General features: G+C 39.7%; 1 protein-coding gene across 3 annotated transcripts in view; it reads right to left on the bottom strand.

The window, feature by feature from the left end:
• Positions 1 to 17,068, bottom strand: part of ldb2a (LIM domain binding 2a) — a 194,553-nt gene extending 177,485 nt beyond the window's left edge. For all 3 annotated transcript variants that reach the window (XM_060927293.1, XM_060927295.1, XM_060927294.1), the window contains exon 1: positions 16,745 to 17,068. In XM_060927293.1, coding sequence (XP_060783276.1) covers positions 16,745 to 16,876 — 132 coding nt within the window. In that variant the 5' untranslated portion in view covers positions 16,877 to 17,068. The remainder of the gene's footprint in view (positions 1 to 16,744) is intronic.
• Between the last annotated feature and the right edge of the window lie 4,730 nt (positions 17,069 to 21,798).

Below are 21,798 nucleotides of genomic sequence, written 5' to 3'. Positions count from 1 at the left end.
CATGGATAATTAAGGTTTCTTTGGTAAACGGGTTCTACTCGGAACCCTTTATGAGATGGAAAACTTTTCATATTAATGCGCTCGTTATCATTTATAACACATTATCATTTCTCTACACTGTCAGAAATGGGGGTACACTAGGAGTCCATTTCTATCCCCCAAGGTACAGTCGACACTAATGTACCCCCTAGGGCTCATTATTAGACCTCAAGGTAACTATGTGTACCTTATTAGGGCCAAAAAGGAACTATATGGTCCCAAGGGTACAAATAACTACCTTAGAGAAAAAGAAAGAAAGCACAGCTTTATTCATCACACACTTGTGAAATTTCCTCTCTGCATTTAACCCATCTGAAGCAGTGAACATACACATGCTCAAGGGCACCTCAGCCCAAGGCTGTCCCATATTAACCTCACCACGTCTTTGGACTGTGGGGGAAACCGTAGCACCCGGAGGAAACCCACACAGACAACATGCAAGAAACTCCACACAGAAAGGCCCTTGCCGGCCGCTGGGTTCGAACCCAGAACCTTCTTGCTGTGAGGCAACCATGCTAACCACTACACCACCGTGCCGCCAGAGGGTCGTGTCCCAGTGACAAGCCGTTGTACTGCTAAGGGTACAATAATATACTTTATTTTCTGAGCGTGTAGAATGGATTTCAATGGAAATGTGTAGTTGTTGATACGGTGACATTTTCTCTGAGAAGCTTATTTTATTTCTTATTTTTGGAAGGAGTCTCTTGTGTTAAAATGTTTTCCAGTATGGGAAAGTCTTGAGAAATTTGCGCATTCATGATTTTTTTATTAACTTTGAGAGACATATAAGACATTTGACCGAACGAATCTGTATAGCTGCTCTAAGGAAAGGACTTGTTTTTCCAGACATTCCAGCTGCAAATGGATAAAAAAAAAAAGCCTCACTGATACTGTAGCTCATACCAGCCACTGTTGTTGTGTGAGTTTGAAATCCGATCAATCCTGTAGGAGGAGTAGCGATTTTTGTGAAATTGTATATGACCCCTGTGTCGCCGCAGCCATGGCAGGTGGCGCCACCTGGTGAACAATTCTTTTTGGAAAATGACTTTAGAGTCTTCTGGGTGAGTTTCAGTGAAAACGTCCTCGCAGTTTACGAACAGTAGTGTTTAATGTGACGAGCCACCCAAAATTTTCAAACGCCCATAAAATGTTAAATATGACAGGTGGCGCCACCATCTTGACAACTTTTATACAAGCCAACCTGGGGAACGTTCCATATGAGTTTGATCAAAATCTGATCACTCCTGTAGGAGGAGTAGCGATTTTCGAGAAATTGCACGTGACCCCTCTGTAGCCTCATTCATGGTAGGTGGCGCCACCTGGTGAACAATTCTTGTTGGAATAGAGTCTTCTGGTAGCCTGGCAAGCCAGACTAAATGTGAATATTTAGTCTGGCCTCGCTCGCAGACATTTCCGAAGGGTGTGGGAGGAACAACCCGCTGTCTTTCAAACTGTCTCTGTGCGTATAGGCCAACGCTCTGACCAATCAGCGCAACAGTGACTGTGACGTAGTCAGAGCGACAGAAAGCAGTGGGGGAGGCCTTGAAATAAATAATTTTTCAAAATGCGTATTAATTAATAAACAGGTTCTAGATATTAAGAAGTTTGGAGATAATGACCACAAGTTTGGAGTCTGTACCACATACTTAACATACACTTTTTTTTTTCAAGTGTTTTTCAAGGGTTTGCTTAAACTGTTTGAGAGTTTTTATTTAGTGGTGTTTGGTGAAATAATTTCCCTTAAATTTAAAATAACGGGAAAATAAGAAACAATCAAAAAGTAATGTTTCAAAGCTGTTTATTAATTCTTCGTACTGCACAAACTAGCCCCATCCTTTTGGCTACCAGCGGAGCCAGCTGGTAGATCAGACTTTTGCCATAGCCGGTCGGCAAAACAGCGAAAACGTCCTTCTTGAAAAGGAATGAGCGGAGAGCCTCTTCCTGCTCATGTTTCAACAAAAACTCCAAGTCTAATTCTTCTAAAACTGATTCCAAAGCGGAGTCAAACAAGCGCTGTTCACTAGCCGTAGCCATGTTTCCTGCTGTGCTTTCTCCAGCGTCGCGCAGCCTTGTCGTCAATCCTGCAAAAGCCCGCCCAAAGAATCCAAACAAAAACCTTGTGTTGTGATTGGCGGGCACGATTTGATGCCCAGGGTGTTTTGTTTATATGGTGCGAGGCTAGACCCACTCGTAGGCAAAAATATTTTTGGCCGCTAGGCGGGTGGGTCTAGTTTACTAGGCTAGTCTTCTGGGTGAGTTTCAGTGAAAACATCCCAGCAGTTTATGAAGAATAGCGTTTAATGTGATGAGTCACTCAAAAATTTCAGACACCCATAAAATTGTAAATATGACAGGTAGCGCCACCATCTTGACAACTTTTATGCACACCGACCTGGGGAACACTGGATGTGAGTTTTGCTGAAATCTAATCTATCCTATAGGAGGAGTAGCAATTTTTATAAATTGTGGACGGACGACGACGGACGACATGTGATCGCATAAGCTTATCCGGCCTGGCGTACGGCTGGATGAGCTAATAAAAATTATAATCCTTTTTCATAAATTGCTTGCTTTTCCAACTTGCTGTTGCATAAAATTACTTCCTGCCCGTTATGCCATCGACATGTAGAGCAGCAACAAAGGTTCTCCATCTCTGGCGATCTTTAGCCAGCTTTTCAATCGTTCCCCAAGTATGTCCAACTTCTGCAGCTCTCCTTCTACTGTCTGTCTCCATGTATTTTTGGGTCTTCCATGTTTGCGCTCAGGCTTGTAGTACTCGAGTCTGACTCGTGCCCTAATTTTAAGGACTCGTGACTTGACTTGGACTTGAGCACTGATGACTCGGACTTGGACTCGTGCACTCGGACTCATAAATTGGAAACGAGGACTTGGAATTTTTCTTCATTTTTTGTAACATGCCATAATAATTTGGCATAAAATATGTATATCTACATTAATTTTTGTACTAATTTTGCGCAAGAGAATGCACACTCACCTGTTCATACGTCATGTTCAGGAACAAACTAACGTTAACGGCGCTAAAATGCCTGGAGAGAACGCCGCTAGGATTGTCCGCTTTGCTTATACAGACTTCTCGTGCGTTGGGAAAAAATGCTCTGCTACGTGTTCCATATGTAGAAGAACTATCGATGAGATGACGGAGACAACCTCAAACTTCAATCGTCATTTAGCAAGACTCCACCCAGAGAAGGAAGTGACACGCTATGTTCATTGCCCTCTTGATAGTGGAGCTTGCTTGCTGAGCGATGAACTAGCTAGTGTTAACCTTCTCTCATGTTATTTGCCCTGTTGATAGTGGGCGGGGCTTGCTGAGCAATCAACAAGCTTTTTATCTGTAGCCTATTAACTAAAATGGGGCAATCGAGCAGTAACGTTAGTCCAACACAGTAGCAGAGACGGTTTCACATAAAGGCAGCAACAGCCACCGTCAAATGGTGCAGTTGGAGTCTTGTTCTCGGACTCGACTCGGATCAATGGAGCACTTGCATGTGACGTCACAGCCGATCCAGATTGTGACGGACGCCATCGTGTCGGTCAAACGCCATATTCCGCCTTCTACTTCTACTTCTGGTTCTACTTCTGCTTTTACTTCTACCTTTTCTTCTGGAAAACCCTACTATATACAATCCTACTACAACGGCTGCGGCTACAAGCTCTCCCTACCTGTACACGTTTTTTATGTTTTTTGTGTGTATTTTTGCGTGTTGTTCGTCTGTACCGGACTTCAATATCCACTACAACCGTATGGACTTACTGGACATTGGTTTCCAGCAGAAAATGACGGTTTGTAGCGATTTCCATCGCATGCACAACATTCCGGACGAGAAAAAAAAAAAAAACATTCCGGACGAGACGGCGAGGCCAGTGGGGTCTCCGTGGATTGTTATCGGAAGCAAAGCGAAGGAGGCGGCGCCGGGATCCGAAGCAAAAGCGAGGCTACAGGCAGAGCCGGCCTGTTGACTAAGCTCAGAAAACAGCTACTCAAACCTCCACTGCCAAGCCTCTACCTCTCCAACGCCAGATCCATGTAAACAACACGGACGATTTGGAATTACCTTATTCTATTCTATAATCGGCTGGTCAGTGCTATACTCAATACTTAAGTGACTTACCCATCCAATGAGGATTATTTTCTTGTTTACAAGATGCCACATCTGAGTCGCTGACAAATCCTGAATTTCTGTAAAGAAAACTGTCTAGAGATTTATAAGCACGCAGTGCTTCACCACTGAACAGCGAGGGAAAGTTGATGAGGTAATTATACACGTCCGGGTATTCCGCTGGCAGTTCAAAATCCGGTCGTGAAAACTCCGTCTGGTAAGCCATAAGGGTCACAAATCTGTAGATCGTTTATTTTAGACATATATCTAGTTATCTGTTCATTAGAAAAATGAGCCATGTAGTCCGTCAGTTGAAATTGATCCATTCTGTACACGAGTGCAGCAGTATTCAGCGGTGTTTTGACCGACAAGATGGGGGTTGTGTACTTTCCGGTCACGTGACTGCAAGATCTCTATAGTGGACTCGACTTGAAATTTTCTTTAATGACTTGGACTTGAACACTGGGGACTCAAGACTGGACTCGGACTCGAGGTTTAGTGACTCGACTACATCACTGCTTGCGCTTTCCTTCTGGCGTCCAATCAAGTGCTGTTTTGATCATGTCTTCTCTTTGAATGACATGACCAACCCACTTCCAGCATCTTCTTATCAAGATGGTACCCATGCTCTCTTGGTTGGATTGGTAGAACAGGTCTTCATTGGAGATGGTTCTTGGCCAAAGGCTCTTAATATTCTCCTGAGATGTTTTGTATGGAATGTTGATCGTTTATAAAGGTCTTTCTCTGTCATCCTCCAGCATTCGGAGCCATACAAAAGAGTTGATCGAACGCAGCTTTGGTACAGTTTCGGTTTGGTCTTTTTGCTATACTGTGATGACGATTTCCATAGGTTGTTAAGGGATCTGAGAACAGTTCAGGCTTTATTCCTCCATCATTACTCATGATACTACCAAAGTAAGTAAAGTTTTCTGGGACAGGAAGGTTTAATTTCTGACACAGCGCACTTCTTTTCTGAGATAACACATTCCAATTTATCATTTTATCACTCATTTCTGCGTTACATGATTTTTAGCATCATATTAACAACATCATCAGGTAATTGCAACTATAATTAGAATAATAAGCCAAACCAGGGACCTGTCATGATGAGTGAACAAGTTTGAACAGATTTCTGTCCTGTACCTGACGTCATTTGTTAGCATTGATACATGAAACAATCTGCTACACTTGCATACTTTTCCTCTGAAAGTAGACGGACATGTTCTTTCCTGCTCTAAACGCTGTAAATTGCACAAGTTGGTCGTTTTTTAAAGTGATAGTTTTGTATCTGTACAGCAGAGCAGTGCATTTATTCCGAGTCAGGCTTCAGTGTAGCATCTTATCGAGATCGTCCATACAAGAAGATGTAATCTGAAGGATAGCTGGTACGATAAGACGGCAACCTGGAGAAGATTAGAATGACAGATTGCGCATTTGTTTACGATCGCCTGCTTGGCTAAGTGCCGCCTTGGAAGTGGAAGTGTGCAAGGGCTTAGGCCACGGCTCGTGCATTATGCATGACGTTGTGGCATTGCATCTTGGCAACGCGGCCCACGTCTCCTTAAAGTTACACATGCTTGCGTCTCTGTCGAACAGCCGGGCTGCGGCTATCACACAGCACAGCGTCCACACGCAGCTGTTTAGCATTTCAGGAAGCACAAAAATGGGGTGTGGAGCTGATCAGACAAAGAGTTTGATCATGTACGAGGTTTAATGGTACATGACATTCACTTTCTCAGGTAACTAAAGGCATAAAAGACCCGTGACAAGCAAGAGGTTTTTCTCTAAGACAGAATATCAAGAGTTGCAATGAACTAATATGACGAATAAATCAATTCATACATATGACACTCGATGTTTTTTGCCTCATTGTCTTTTCTGGTATTCAGCCAAGCGGAGTTGTGCTGTGAGAAATGTGGGCAAAGAAGCAAGGAAAAGTACACGATGACAATAAACCCAAGGTTAAAAATGTATTTCAGGAAATATTTGTCAAGTTAATCATGTTTAATTATTACAATTAAAAACTGGTGGAGCCGTTCCTTCCTCGTGAAGCTATCCGACTCTCTTGAAGAAATTCTTCCGACTACCTGATTACAGTCTGTCTGATTCCTTTGATTATAAGAAAAGTCTAGGACTCGAATATTAACCTTCCGAACTTTCTATCCTGATCGAGTCATGGTGAGTTGTGCTGCTCGAAAGTCTCAGGATAAAAAAAAAAGGGGGGGGGGGGGGGGGGAGTCACTTGCTCGAAGTACAATACAGATTATAAAACAAGTATGTGACCTTCACATTGTGCAAAGTTAAAGTAATAACGTGTGTGTGTGTGTGTGTGTGTGTGTGTGTGTGTGTGTGTGTGTGAGAGAGAGAGAGAGAGAGAGCAACAGCGAGGAGGAGGAGGATAGAGCGCTTGTTCTTCTCAGTTTCATAAATGAAAGATTTATTTAGTAACATCGAAAAAGGTCACTGTTTGAATGCAAAGCAGAGACACGTGATAGCCAACATTTTTTTTCCACGATCCTTTTTCTGTAAAACAAGCTTAACAAGCAAGCAGTGAGTGCAGCTGACACAACTGACTGTTTCTGTCATGTTAGCAAGCTAGCTTTGTATTTGTAAATACAGCAATATTGACAACATTAACCAAAGTTAGCGAAATATTTTATCACTATTTCACCTCATGATGATCCTTTCCCTCACCTGGAGGTGACTTATGCTGGGCATACACTGTGCCCGATTTTGACATGATTTTCACTCGTGCGACTATTTTGGAGATCGGGCCGAGTTTTGGCTCAATCGTGCGTCTCGGATCGTGCAGTATACAGTGGTGCTTGAAAGTTTGTGAACCCTTTAGAATTTTCTATATTTCTGCATAAATATGACCTAAAACATCATCAGATTTTCACACAAGTCCTAAAAGTAGATAAAGAGAACCCAGTTAAACAAATGAGACAAAAAAATTATACTTGGTCATTTATTTATTGAGGAAAATGATCCAATATTACATACCTGTGAGTGGCAAAATTATGTGAACCTTTGCTTTCAGTATCTGGTGTGACCCCCTTGTGCAGCAATAACTGCAACTAAACATTTCCGGTAACTGTTGATCAGTCCTGCACACCGGCTTGGAGGAATTTTAGCCCGTTCCTCCGTACAGAACAGCTTCAACTCTGGGATGTTGGTGGGTTTCCTCACATGAACTGCTCGCTTCAGGTCCTTCCACAACATTTCCATTGGATTAAGGTCAGGACTTTGACTTGGCCATTCCAAAACATTAACTTTATTCTTCTTTAACCATTCTTTGGTAGAACGACTTGTGTGCTTAGGGTCGTTGTCTTGCTGCATGACCCACCTTCTCTTGAGATTCAGTTCATGGACAGATGTCCTGACATTTTCCTTTAGAATTCGCTGCTATAATTCAGAATTCATTGTTCCATCAATGATGGCAAGCCGTCCTGGCCCAGATGCAGCAAAACAGGCCCAAACCATGATACTACCACCACCATGTTTCACAGATGGGATGAGGTTCTTATGCTGGAATGCAGTGTTTTCCTTTCTCCCAACATAATGCTTCTCATTTAAACCAAAAAGTTCTATTTTGGTCTCATCCGTCCACAAAACATTTTTCCAATAGCCTTCTGGCTTGTCCACGTGATCTTTAGCAAACTGCAGACGAGCAGCAATGTTCTTTTTGGAGAGCAGTGGCTTTCTTCTTGCAACCCTGCCATGCACACCATTGTTGTTCAGTGTTCTCCTGATGGTGGACTCATGAACATTAACATTAGCCAATGTGAGAGAGGCCTTCAGTTGCTTAGAAGTTACCCTAGGGTCCTTTGTGACCTCGCCGACTATTACACGCCTTGCTCTTGGAGTGCTCTTTGTTGGTCGACCACTCCTGGGGAGGGTAACAATGGTCTTGAATTTCCTCCATTTGTACACAATCTGTCTGACTGTGGATTGGTGGAGTCCAAACTCTTTAGAGATGGTTTTGTAACCTTTTCCAGCCTGATGAGCATCAACAACGCTTTTTCTAAGGTCCTCAGAAATCTCCTTTGTTTGTGCCATGATACACTTCCACAAACATGTGTTGTGAAGATCAGACTTTGATAGATCCCTGTTCTTTAAATTAAACAGGGTGCCCACTCACACCTGATTGTCATCCCATTGATTGAAAACACCTGACTCTAATTTCACCTTCAAATTAACTGCTAATCCTAGAGGTTCACATACTTTTGCCACTCACAGATTTGTAATATTGGATCATTTTCCTCAATAAATAAATGAGCAAGTATAATTTTTTGTTTCATTTGTTTAACTGGGTTCTCTTTATCTACTTTTAGGACTTGTGTGAAAATCTGATGATGTTTTAGGTCATATTTATGCAGAAATATAGAAAATTCTAAAGGGTTCACAAACTTTCAAGCATCACTGTACATGGGGTAACGACACGTGATTAACACCTCACGACCTCCTCCCGATTGATCGGATGAAAATCAAACCTGTTTGAAATCCTGGTTGCCCATCGTGAGGCTATCGCGCTGTTGAAGCAGTGTCACGAGCCGATTTACCTCAACCTGTCACACTACACATGCGCGAACACAGATACGGAAGAGGAAACAGAGACTTCCGGTCTCTTCTTCTTCTTTTTCACGTTGCAGTTCCGGATACAAGAATCCGACGAGTCGTGTATGGAAGTACAGTGTGAGCAGTCAGATCGCATCCGAGCATCGGATCGTATAGTGTGAGAACAGGAATCGTAAGCTGCGTGCTGTTTACCCCTGCAAGTCACTCGTACAGTGTGAGCAGCAGCTGAATATCGCGATTGAAAAAATCGCACAGTGTATGCCCAGCTTTAGTCTTGTCTTTGCTCTGAAATCCTTTGAGGATTTCTCTCTATTCTTCGTCACAGCGAATTCTGCATGAGGCTTCGAACCGGAAGTCGGCCATGTTGGAGGATATACACAAACTCACACGGTGCACGTTTACTGTCGAAGATACGCTCGAGAGCTTGTTATGCTCAAGGATTCCTTTTGTTTGTTCGCTATGCTGACTCTTTGTGTTGGAATTGGATGCGGGCACAACTCTATTCGAGACAAGGGGACTCTTTAGAATTCCAGCAATTATAAATAATCAAGGAGGAAAAACAGGAGAGGTGTCCACAGAGGGAGCGTAGACGTCAATGGCTGTCCAATATGATCTAAGTGATGAAAAAGCAAAAACCACACGAGTCTGAAGTGAACATTTTATCAATGATAAGTACTACGAACTAATTATTAATGAGAGATCGCAATATATAAGAAATATTGGATAGTTTAATAGCCTGGTCGTGCAGAAACTTGCCGCTGTCAAATGTGACAAAGCTAGCCTGGCTAACGCGACTTCAAAGCTCTCCGAGCATTTGGTCTGGCCAAGCTATTAAGCCAAACCGTTTCCCAGAGCCCGTGGTTGACCCGCCTCCCTGAAATGCCTCAGTTTGCTACTGGTCAAAGCCAGAAAAGGCTGTGACGAAGCTTAAACCAATCACATCACTCTTTCCTCTGACGTATGTGACGCAACGGGGCTAACTGGTAGATTAAACTCTTAGCGAAGCCGGTCGGGAGCAAGGCGAAAACGTCCTTCCTTTCAATAAATACCTCCAGGGCTGCTCTTTGCTCCGTTTTCAATGAGAACTTCTCGTTGAACGCTTTCAATACAGCATCTACCGCTGTGTTAAAGGCTTGCCGCTGCTCCATGTTCGTGATGTGAATGAAGCGCTTCCGGCATAGATTCTGTAAACAATCTATGGCTTCCGGTCACAGTTCTACTACGTCAGTGCCTTGAACACGCCTCTACCCAGGGCCGTTGGAGATGCTCAAAGTTGATTGGTTCCCGATTTTTCGGGAGCTTGGAAATGCTGTAGATAGCCTGCCTGGCCAGACTAAGCTCGCAACAGGCCCTCGTGTTGCGTCACGCTTAGGATGGGCGGGCCCAGGCTAGACAAAGCCGTGATCATCGAGTGTGTGATCCGACAATCAAAGCTATGATTATTTCATTTTAAAAAGAGCTGTGTATAATTTTTGATATTTGGCTTTTTTCTTTCCATTCGGGAAACCAGCTGATCTCTACAAGTTTACAGATCCAGACTGGGCTCCAACACAAAATATGGGCCACAACAAAATCAAAGATGGTACTAAAGCAGTAGGTCGAAATGCTAGCGCAGAAAGAAACACACAATTGTTGAAGAATCTTCCCAAACTATCACAGAGTCAATCAAACAAGATTCATATCAATCCACTACCTCAAATCCTGCAGCCTCCTCGCCCGGGGAGTGCTCTTTTATAACTAAATATGTTATATAGTGTGTTAGATATCTATCTTTTGAAGCAGTCAAGATGATTGCTTTTAAAATAGATTTGAGAAATGACTACAAGCTTCTAAATGTAACTCCTCTTTCCCTTCCAGCCTGTACTCTTACCACTGTGCATATATGTACAGTGGTGCTTGAAAGTTTGCGAACCCTTGAGAATTTTCTATATTTCTGCATAAATATGACCGAAAACATCATCAGATTTTCACACAAGTCCTAAAAGGAGATAAAGAGAACCCAGTTAAACAAATGAGACAAAAATATTATACTTGGTCACTTATTTATTAAGGAAAATGATCCAATATTACATATCTGTGAATGGCAAAAGTATGTGAACCTCTAGGATTAGCAGTTAATTTGAAAGTGAAATTAGAGTCAGGTGTTTTCAATCAATGGGATGACAATCAGGTGTGAGTGGGCACCCTGTTTTATTTAAAGAACAGGGATCTATCAAAGTCTGATCTTCACAACACATGTTTGTGGAAGTGTATCATGGCACGAACAAAAGAGATTTCTGAGGACCTCAGAAAAAGTGTTGTTGATGCTCATCAGGCTGGAAAAGGTTACAAAACCATCTCTAAAGAGTTTGGACTCCACCAATCCACAGTCAGACAGATTGTGTACAAATGGAGGAAATTCAAGACCATTGTTACCCTCCCCAGGAGTGGTCGACCAACAAAGATCACTCCAAGAGCAAGGCGTGTAATAGTCGGCGAGGTCACAAAGGACCCCAGGGTAACTTCTAAGCAACTGAAGGCCTCTCTCACATTGGCTAATGTTAATGTTCATGAGTCCACCATCAGGAGAACACTGAACAACAATGGTGTGCATGGCAGGGTTGCAAGAAGAAAGCCACTGCTCTCCAAAAAGAACATTGCTGCTCGTCTGCAGTTTGCTAAAGATCACGTGGACAAGCCAGAAGGCTATTGGAAAAATGTTTTGTGGATGGATGAGACCAAAATAGAACTTTTTGGTTTAAATGAGAAGCATTATGTTTGGAGAAAGGAAAACACTGCATTCCAGCATAAGAACTTTATCCCATCTGTGAAACATGGTGGTGGTAGTATCATGGTTTGGGCCTGTTTTGCTGCATCTGGGCCAGGACGGCTTGCCATCACTGATGGAACAATGAATTCTGAATTATACCAGCGAATTCTAAAGGAAAATGTCAGGACATCTGTCCATGAACTGAATCTCAAGAGAAGGTGGGTCATGCAGCGAGACAACGACCCTAAGCACACAAGTCGTTCTACCAAAGAATGGTTAAAGAAGAATAAAGTTAATGTTTTGGAATGGCCAAGTCAAAGTCCTGACCTTAATCCAACTGAAATGTTGTGGAAGGACCTGAAGCGAGCAGTTCATGTGAGGAAACCCACCAACATCCCAGAGTTGAAGCTGTTCTGTACGGAGGAACGGGCTAAAATTCCTCCAAGCCGGTGTGCAGGACTGATCAACAGTTACCGCAAACGTTTAGTTGCAGTTATTGCTGCACAAGGGGGTCACACCAGATACTGAAAGCAAAGGTTCACATACTTTTGCCACTCACAGGTATGTAATATTAGATCATTTTCCTGAATAAATAAATGACTAAGTATAATATTTTTGTCTCATTTGTTTAACTGGGTTCTCTTTATCTCCTTTTAGGACTTGTGTGAAAATCTGATGATGTTTTGGGTCATATTTATGCAGAAATATAGAGAATTCTAAAGGGTTCACAAACTTTCAAGCACCACTGTATATTGTATATCCTCCAACATGGCGGCGGTCAATGACGCAAGCAGTTTTGGTCACGTGGTTGCAAACAAAGAATAGCTCATGTAAACACAAATGGCTACGCCAGGGGTTTTCAAAGTGTGGGAGAGTCAGCCCCCCCCTCAGACAGCAAATAAACAACAGCGCCCCCCCCTTACAATTTTTGTTGTTGCTATACTTAATGTTCCATTCGTACTTAAAAAAATGGTTGTACACATTTTTATTTTTTTCTTTTACACATTTTAAACATATGAGCTTTTTTAAAAACATCTTTTTTACACAGTTAACATCTGTGCTTTTCTAAAACCTCTTTTTTTACTCATTTTAAACAGCTGTGCTTTTTAAAACATTTTTTTACACATTTTAAACATCTGTGCTTTTTAAAACCTCTTTTTTACACATTTTAAACATCTGTGCTTTTTAAAACATCTTTTTTACACATTTTAAACATCTGTGCTTTTTTAAAACCTCTTTTTTTTACACATTTTAAACATCTGTGCTTTTTTAAAACCTCTTTTTTTTACACATTTCAAACATCTGTGCTTTTTTAAAACCTCTTTTTTACACATTTTAAACATCTGTCCTTTTTTTTAAAAAAAATCTTGTTTTACACATTTTAAACATCTCATAGCATCGTTAGCTAGCACCTCTTGGCAGACAACACACTGTGGCAGTGGAGCATCTTCAGATCCAGTCCATGAAAATCCAAACTTTAAATAATCGTGGTCATACTTCCTTCTTTTTTTTGCTTGGCCCAGACTCTGTCTCCTCACTCACTGTAGCTTTAGGTACTAAAAATCGATCCATTTTGTCTCTGGTAAAGGCTAGCTGAAGTTCGCTAAATGTCCGCAAGAGTAACTTATTCGGGTTTATTTTTCCTCACGTTGCGCCCCCCTGAAGAACTCTGGCGCCCCCTAGGGGAGGCACGCCCCACACTTTGAAAAGCCCTGGGCTACGCTATGTTTTCTGGTAGTTTCGAAACCTGACAAAATGGTAGTTCATAGCTTGATGTTGACAGCATCGTCAGTTGTTTATTGGTTTACAAAGGGAGCCATTTTAGCATCTTTCTAGAAATTTGTTCTCAAATATAGCAACCGCAACAGAAACATTACGTGGCAGAAACACGAGGATATATATTATACCAGTGAGTGAGTCAAATTAAAATGTTAAAAATGCAACAGTATGAAAATTCAAATTGGATCTGTTTTTTTTTTTTTTTTTTTTTTACAGAGGAATCCAGACACTCATTAAGCTTTGGAACACTGAATGAAATGGAAATGATGTCGAAACTGATACACTTTTTAGAACGACCATTTGTAATAAACAACACAAATTTGATTCATTCTGAAAAGTGTACAGTACCATGCAAAAGTATTCGGTGCATGTAAAGAAACGCTGTAGACCAAAAAATGGATTGAAAAATAATGAAATTAAATGTTTCAACATAAAAAAACACTATAAACAGCAAGCAGTAAGCCCATAATAAAGGAAACAAAGTCAATACTTGGTGTGAGACGACCCTTTGCTTTAAAAAAAAAAAATGCTCAGTTTTATGTGGAAATGAGCTGTAGGTTTTACTGAACATCTTCCAGAACCAGCCCCAGTTTTTCTGGACACTTTGACTGTCACATTCGCTTCTTCATTTGGCACCAAAACCCAGTAGCCTTCATTATGTTTTCTTTTTTAATCTGAAAAGTGCTCTCTTATGTAATATGCTGCTCAGATACAAACTTTTTTTCTGTAACATTTAATTTTGTCTCATCTCATCTCATCATCTCTAGCCGCTTTATCCTGTTCTACAGGGTCGCAGGCAAGCTGGAGCCTATCCCAGCTGACTACGGGCGAAAGGCGGGGTACACCCTGGACAAGTCGCCAGGTCATCACAGGGCTGACACATAGACACAGACAACCATTCACACTCACATTCACACCTACGGTCAATTTAGAGTCACCAGTTAACCTAACCTGCATGTCTTTGGACTGTGGGGGAAACCGGAGCACCCGGAGGAAACCCACGCAGACACGGGGAGAACATGCAAACTCCGCACAGAAAGGCCCTCGCCGGCCACGGGGCTCGAACCCGGACCTTCTTGCTGTGAGGCGACAGCGCTAACCGCTACACCACCATGCCACCCACTCAATAAGTCATCAGATGAAAATCTATAACAAAGTTTGTATAAAAAAATAGGGTGCTTAAGACTTTGCACGGAACTGTATATATTCTGTCACCACTCGTCTACGTAGACGAGTTCAGAAGACTTTACATGTATGTATGTACGTATGTATATTTGTATGTTGAGTATAAATAAGGAGGTGTTTATAGGAAATCGCGTGCACTGATTGGTTGAAAAATTCAGACTATTTCTCAATAATCGTCTCGAGCCGCTCGGCAAAAATGGCGGCCAATCGCTTTCACTGTAAGTGAAGAAGAATTACAAAATGATGAAAAGAAAACGCTGTTCCTAAAAGCATTGAAGTTTGGTCTAAAACTATTCAAAGGGAAGTTGGAATTGTGATTTATTTTATCGATTTCAAAACAAAGTATTTTATGTGAGTCGGCGTAGATAAGTGACACAAGTCTGCGCCATGCCTTTATTCCATTCGCATGACGCTTTTGAAGTTTGAAAGAAAGATTTTTTTTTAAATAATCACCTGTGTAGTTATACTAAAACGATTACCCGCCTCAGGCTCAGTGAATATCGGTGAATAATTGTTAAATGTATGTATCTACATGGACATACTGTACAGGAATGAACAGAAACTGTACAATTATGACAAAGTCATTTGTGTGTCTTTGTGTGTCATTGCTTAGGCCAGCGCGTCTCAATCAGGGGTCCGTGGACCCCTTGTGGTCCGTGGCTTAATTACAAGAAGTCCATGGGATTGTTAAAAAAAAAAAGTATAAATGATATTTTTGTTCAATGTTTATATACAATTTAATGAAACTATAAGCTCGGACACGACATGCATCCGCAACTCTAAACAACGTAGCTGAGTGTGCTCTTTCACTCTTTGCTCATTGTGTCGTTACAAGGACAAGGTTTGCATTGCGTCCAGTGAAAAATGAAGTGTGTATGATGTGAACTCTTAGTGTCAGTGTACAAAAATATCACTTTTAATGTTAAAGCTAGGGGCGGCACGGTGGTGTAGTGGTTAGCGCTGTCGCCTCACAGCAAGAAGGTCCGGGTTCGAGCCCCGTGGCCGACGAGGGCCTTTCTGTGTGGAGTTTGCATGTTCTCCCCGTGTCCGTGTGGGTTTCCTCCGGGTGCTCCGGTTTCCCCCACAGTCCAAAGACATGCAGGTTAGGTTAACTGGTGACTCTAAATTGACCGTAGGTGTGAATGTGAGTGTGAATGGTTGCCTGCGACCCTGTAGAACAGGATAAAGTGGCTACAGATAATGACATGAGATGAGATGTTAAAGTTTTGTGAATAGTATTTGCTCAATAGCAAGCAGTACATTTATTTGTGTGTGTGTATATATATATATACATACACATAACTGTGCGAACGTCTTTTTTTTTTTTTTATGACACTCAGAGTGTCCAGAAGAACCGTGTCTGGTTCTGCAAGATGCTCAGTACACCTCATTTCCTCATAAACCTGCCCTCATTGTACCTGAGACTACTATTTTTTTTTTTAAGCATGGCAAGAAATATTGACTTTTTATTTCATTTGTGTTTTTCAACATCGAAACTTTCCGTTTGTTTTTGAAGGCATCTTTGCTCGACGGCGTTTCTTTGCATGTGCATACAAATATAACTTCTATATGTTATAACTAGTCTATATATACATTATTACATACATGTTATATGTACAGGGTCCACGAGGATGAGTCAGATTAGAGTGCGAGATCTAAAACGCTCTGGTTAATCCTAATCCTGGGTTTACAGTCTCATAAGTGATGAGAATTGATACAAGTCTGCAACTTCGGGCTGCGAACTTCAGTCCTACAGGCTTCGAGAACCGAGAGCCAGGGATGTGTGCAGTGCAGGTGAGAAGATCAGTGTGCACATGTGGAGTTCATACACCTTTAGTGCTGAGATCATTCCTCAGAGTAACACCAACACGTGGGTTTATCCCAGTCCTCCCAGTTCATTCATATTAGTGGAAGAAACATCTGATATGAACTTGATCACGTAGAGTTGGGGTCTGGTTCGAGTGCATTTTGCATTTTATTTTTAAGTGCATGCAAAAGGTTCACAGAGTGAAGAAAACATCTGAGCAACTGAAAGTGCAAAGAGAGAAACCGCAAAGGGGAAAACACAAACACAAACAAATACACACACACACACACAGGCGCGCGCGCACATACGCACATCTGTCTGTGTTAGTGTGCCGCGCGCGCATACGCACATCTGTCTGTGTTAGTGTGCCGCGCGCACAGACAACTTTCAGAGGAAACAAACAAACAAACAAACAAACAAACAAACGTCCTTCTACACATACAGACGCAGAGGGAGGGATGCGAACGCAGCGCGCATAGAACTCACCTCAGTCCGGGCCTGCAGCCGCTTATTCAGCTCATAGATCCGGTACTCGGGCTGCACGGCGTACGGCGCGTGTCTCCGGTAGAAGGGCCCGAACGGAGAGGCGTAGAACGGGTCGTGAGCCGGATTGGACATGCCTGCAGACTAAAGCCTTAAAGCTGCTGCTGTTGTTGTTGTTGTTGTTGTTGTTCTTCACACAGCCACGATTCAGCATCCGCGCAGCGCACGTGGAACCGCACTCCGACCCGCCGCGCGCTCTCGCTCTCTCTCTCCCAGCGCTGCTCCACTCCTCCACTCCACTCCACTCCACTATACTATACTATACTATACTATACCCCCCTCCTCTCCTCTCCTCTCCTCTCCTCCTCTTCCCCCTCCCGCTCCGTTTCCAACCCTCCCCGCCTCCACGCGCGCTTACCGAACGCACGCGGACGGAGGAGGAGGAGGAGGAGGAGGAGTGGCGCTCATTGGCCAGCCGCTGCAGGGAAGTCAGAGGAAAGTGTGCGGTTCCGACTCCTCTAACCCGCGAGCTGGGTTCGGTTCTGGGGTTTAATCAGTCAGAAGGCAAACGGCGAGATGATGCTCTGAGGTCATGGGCAGGACCCGTCACGAAAAGGAAAAAAAAAAAAAACACATCAACATGTCGTTCTTCATGCCTGCGTTCTCAAACAACTCGGTGATAAACAAAATGTGATGCTTGTCTTGTAAAAACGTTTTCTCAGAATGATGAGATGCTTTTTTTTTTTTGTCAAGACAAGTGAGATGATTTTCTTGTAATAATGGAAGGTCTTCTCACAAAAACAAGATACTTTTCTTGTAAAAGCAAGATATTTTTCTTATAATAACAAGGTGTTTTTTCTCATAATAATAAGACGCTTTTCTCGTAAAAACAAGATACTTTTCTCATGATAGCAAGATACTTTCCTTGTAAAACCAAGATACTTTTCCTGTAAAAACAAGATATTTTTCTCATAACAAGATACTTTTCTCATAATAGCAAGATACTTTCCTTGTAAAAAACAAGATACTTTTCTGATCACAAGATACTGTTCTTGTAAAAATAAGATATTTTTCTCATAACAAGATACCTTTCTCATAATACTTTCCTTGTAAAACCAAGATAATTTTCTGATAATAACAAGGTGTTTTTTTTTCTCATATTAATAATAAGACACTTTTCTCGTAAAAACAAGATACTTTTCTCATAATAGCAAGCAGGGGTGCAGATCCGATGTCAGGATTGGGGGGGACACAAAACTGATTTTTTTTTTTTTTCCGTATGCAACTCATACCATGCAACCATAAATCACAACTTTGTAGAGGCTCGCCACATCATTCAAAAAGTACTGCACAGGGAATCATTTGTCTGAAAATACATTTGTTTGTCCAATTTTGAATAATTTAGGGGATTTTTATTGGGGGGGAAAATTAATGTTTTTCAGAAATTGGGGGGGGGGGGGGGGGTGTCATGTCCCCCCCGTCCCCCCCAGGATCTGCACCTATGATAGCAAGATACTTTCCTTGTAAAACCAAGATACTTACGGTATCTGATAATAACAAGATATTTTTCTCATAACAAGATACTTTTCTCATAAAAACAAGATACTTTTCCTGTAAAAACAAGATATTTTCTCATAATAACAAATGTTTTTCTAATAATAAGATACTTTTCCCACTTTTCTCATAGCAAGATACTTTCCTTGTAAAAACAAGATACTTTTCTGATAATAACAAGATACTGTTCTTGTAAAAATAAGATGTTTTTATGTTTCTCATAAAAACAAGATATTTTTCTCATAAGATACTTTTCTTGCAAAAACAAGATACTTTTCTCATGAAAATGATACTTTTCTCATAAAAATAATGTTTTTCTCATAATGACAAGATACTTTAATCGTAATAAGATATTTTTCTAAAAAAACCAAGATACTTTTATTGTAAAAACAAGATGTTTTTCTAATAATAAGATACTTTTCTCATGAAAATCATACTTTTCTCACAAAAACAAAATGTTTTTCTTGTAAGGACAAGATATTTTTCTCATAAAAACAAGATACTTTTCTCATAAAAACAAGATACTTTTCCTGTAAAAACAAGATATTTTCTCATAATAACAAGATGTTTTTCTCATAACAAGATACTTCTCATAAAAACAAGATACTTTTCTCATAATGACAGGATACTGTTCTCATAAAAAAGATATGTTTCTCATAAAACAAGAGATTTTTCTCATAACAAGATACTTTTCTCGTAACAACAATGCTTTTCTCATAAAAACAAGATACTTTTCTCATAATAGCAAAATACTGTTCTTGTAAAAATAAGATACTTTTCTTGTAAAAAAGATATGTTTCTCATAAAAACAAGATATTTTTCTCATAACGATACTTTTCTCATAATAACTATTTTTCTCATAAAAACAAGATACTTTTCTCATGAAAACAAGGTACTTTGCTCATAAAAACAAGATGTTTTTCTCGAAATAAGACATTTTTCTCACAGAAATAAGATACTTTACTTGTAAAAGAAAGATGTTTTTTCTCATAATAATAAGACACTTTTCTTGTAAAAACAAGATACTTTTCTCATAATAGCAAGATACTTTCCTTGTAAAACCAAGATACTTTTCTGATAACAAGATACTTTTCTTGTAAAAACAAAATGTTTTTCTCGTAATGACAAGATACTTTTCTCATAATAACAAGATATTTTTCTCATAAAAACAAGATACTTTTCCTGTAAAAACAAGATATTTTTCTCATAATAAGATGTTTTTCTAATAATAATGATACTTTTCTTGTAAAAACAAGATACTTTTCTCATAATAAGATACTTTTCTCACTTTTCTCATAATAGCAAGATACTTTCCTCGTAAAAAAAAGATACTTTTCTGATAATAACAAGATACTGTTCTTGTAAAAATAAGATATGTTTTTATGTTTCTCATAAAAACAAGATACTTTTCTCATAAAAACAATGTTTTGCTCTTAATAACAAGATACTTTTCTCATAATAACAATATGTTTCTCATAAAAACAAGATACTTTTCTCATAAAAACAAGACACTTTTCTCATAAGATACTTTTCTCATGAAAACAAGATGTATTTCTCATTATAACAAGATACTTTTCTAATAATAACAATACTTTTCTCATGAAAACAAGGTACTTTTCTCATAACAAGATGTTTTTCTAATAATTTTCTCATAAAAACAAGATGTTTTTCTCATAATAAAATTTTATCATAAAACAAGATACTTTTCTTTTAAAAAAAGATACTTTTCTTGTAAAAACAAGATATTTTTCTTGTAATAACAAGATGTTTTTCTAATAATAACAAGATACTTTTCTCATAAAAACAAAATGTTTTTCTCATAATGACGATATTTTTCTCATAAAAACAAGATACTTTTCTCATGAAAACAAGATACTTTTCCTGTAAAAACAAGATATTTTTCTCATAATAACAAGATGTTTTTCTAATAATAAGATACTTTTCTCATAAAAACAAGATACTTTTCTCATAATAGCAAAATACTTTCCTTGTAAAAACAAGATACTTTTCTGATTATAACAAGATACTGTTCTTGTAAAAATAGGATACTTTTCTCGTAAAAAAGATATGTTTCTCATAAAAAGATATTTTCTCATAACAATATACTTTTCTCATAATAATAATACTTTTCTCATGAAAACAAGATGTTTTTCTCATTATAACAAGATACTTTTCTAATAATAACAATACTTTTCTCATGAAAACAAGGTACTTTTCTCATAAAAACAAAATATTTTTCTCATAATAACAAGATACTTTTCGAATAATAAGATCTTTTTCTCACAAAAACAAGATACTTTTTTTGTAAAAACAATATGCTTTTCCCCTATGTTTTTCTCATGAAAACAAGATGTTTTTCTCATAATAACAAGATATTTTTCTCACACAATAAGATGTTTTCCCATGAAAACAAGAGACTTTTCTCGTAAAAACAAGATGTTTTTTCTCATAATAACAAGATACTTTTCTCATAATAAGATACTTTCTCATGAAAACAAAATGTTTTTCTCATAATAACAAGATACTTTTCTCATAACAAGATACTTTTCTCATGAAAACAACATACTTTTCTCACAATAAGATGTTTTTCTCGTGATAACAAGATACTTTTCTCATAACAAGATGTTTCTCATAATAACAAGACACTTTCCTTGTAATAAAAAGATACTTTTCTCACAAGATGTTTTTCTCGTAATAACAAGATACTTTTCTCATGAAAACAAGATACTTTTCTCATAATAACAAGATACTTTCATTGTAATAACAAGGTACTTTTCTCGTAAAAAGAGACTTTTCTCATAATGAGATGCTTTTCTCATAATAGTGAAATCTTCTCTTATAAATAGAAGTTGTTTTCATGTACGAATGAAATGTTTTCTCATAAAAGCAAAACGTTTTCTACCAATAACAAGATGATTTCTCATGGTAATATCAGTAACTACTTTATTCTTTATTCTGGTCAGGGTCATGGCAGATCCCAGAAACACAAGGAATTCTCCCTTGGATGAGATGCCAATCATTGCAGGGTCCCATGCACACAGACAATCAAAAACTAGGTTTCAGGAAGAAACCAGAGAATCTGAAGGAAACCCACATGGACATGTGAAGAACATGCAAAGCTCCAGGAAGATCCTGGAGCCATGAGGCAACATCTCTATCAATTGCACCACCATGCATATGCAATAGTTCATTCTTCTAACAACCATGTACAGTTTTCTGAACTGACGTTTCACCGCATGGTCTATCGGCTTACTCTCCATGACAAGGTGAGGAGTTCCAGACCCTCGTAATAGAACCGATGCTTGTCTGATTTAACAGGAAACATTTAAGGTGGTTTAGGCACGTTATAAGGCTGCCGTGTCTTTGATCTTGAGCTGTATCAGGTACGTCCCACTGGATGAAGAACTCAGGGACATACTGGAGAGATTATATCTCATCGTTTGCTTGGGAATATTTAAAAAGGCAAAGGTTTCGTAGGGTATTATTGTAGGGTGGATGATATT

The sequence above is a fragment of the Neoarius graeffei genome, chromosome 8 (assembly GCF_027579695.1).
Source record: "Neoarius graeffei isolate fNeoGra1 chromosome 8, fNeoGra1.pri, whole genome shotgun sequence".
Lineage (NCBI taxonomy): Eukaryota > Metazoa > Chordata > Actinopteri > Siluriformes > Ariidae > Neoarius > Neoarius graeffei.
Note: the sequence above shows the minus strand (reverse complement) of the source record. Positions and strands in the feature narration are given on the sequence as shown.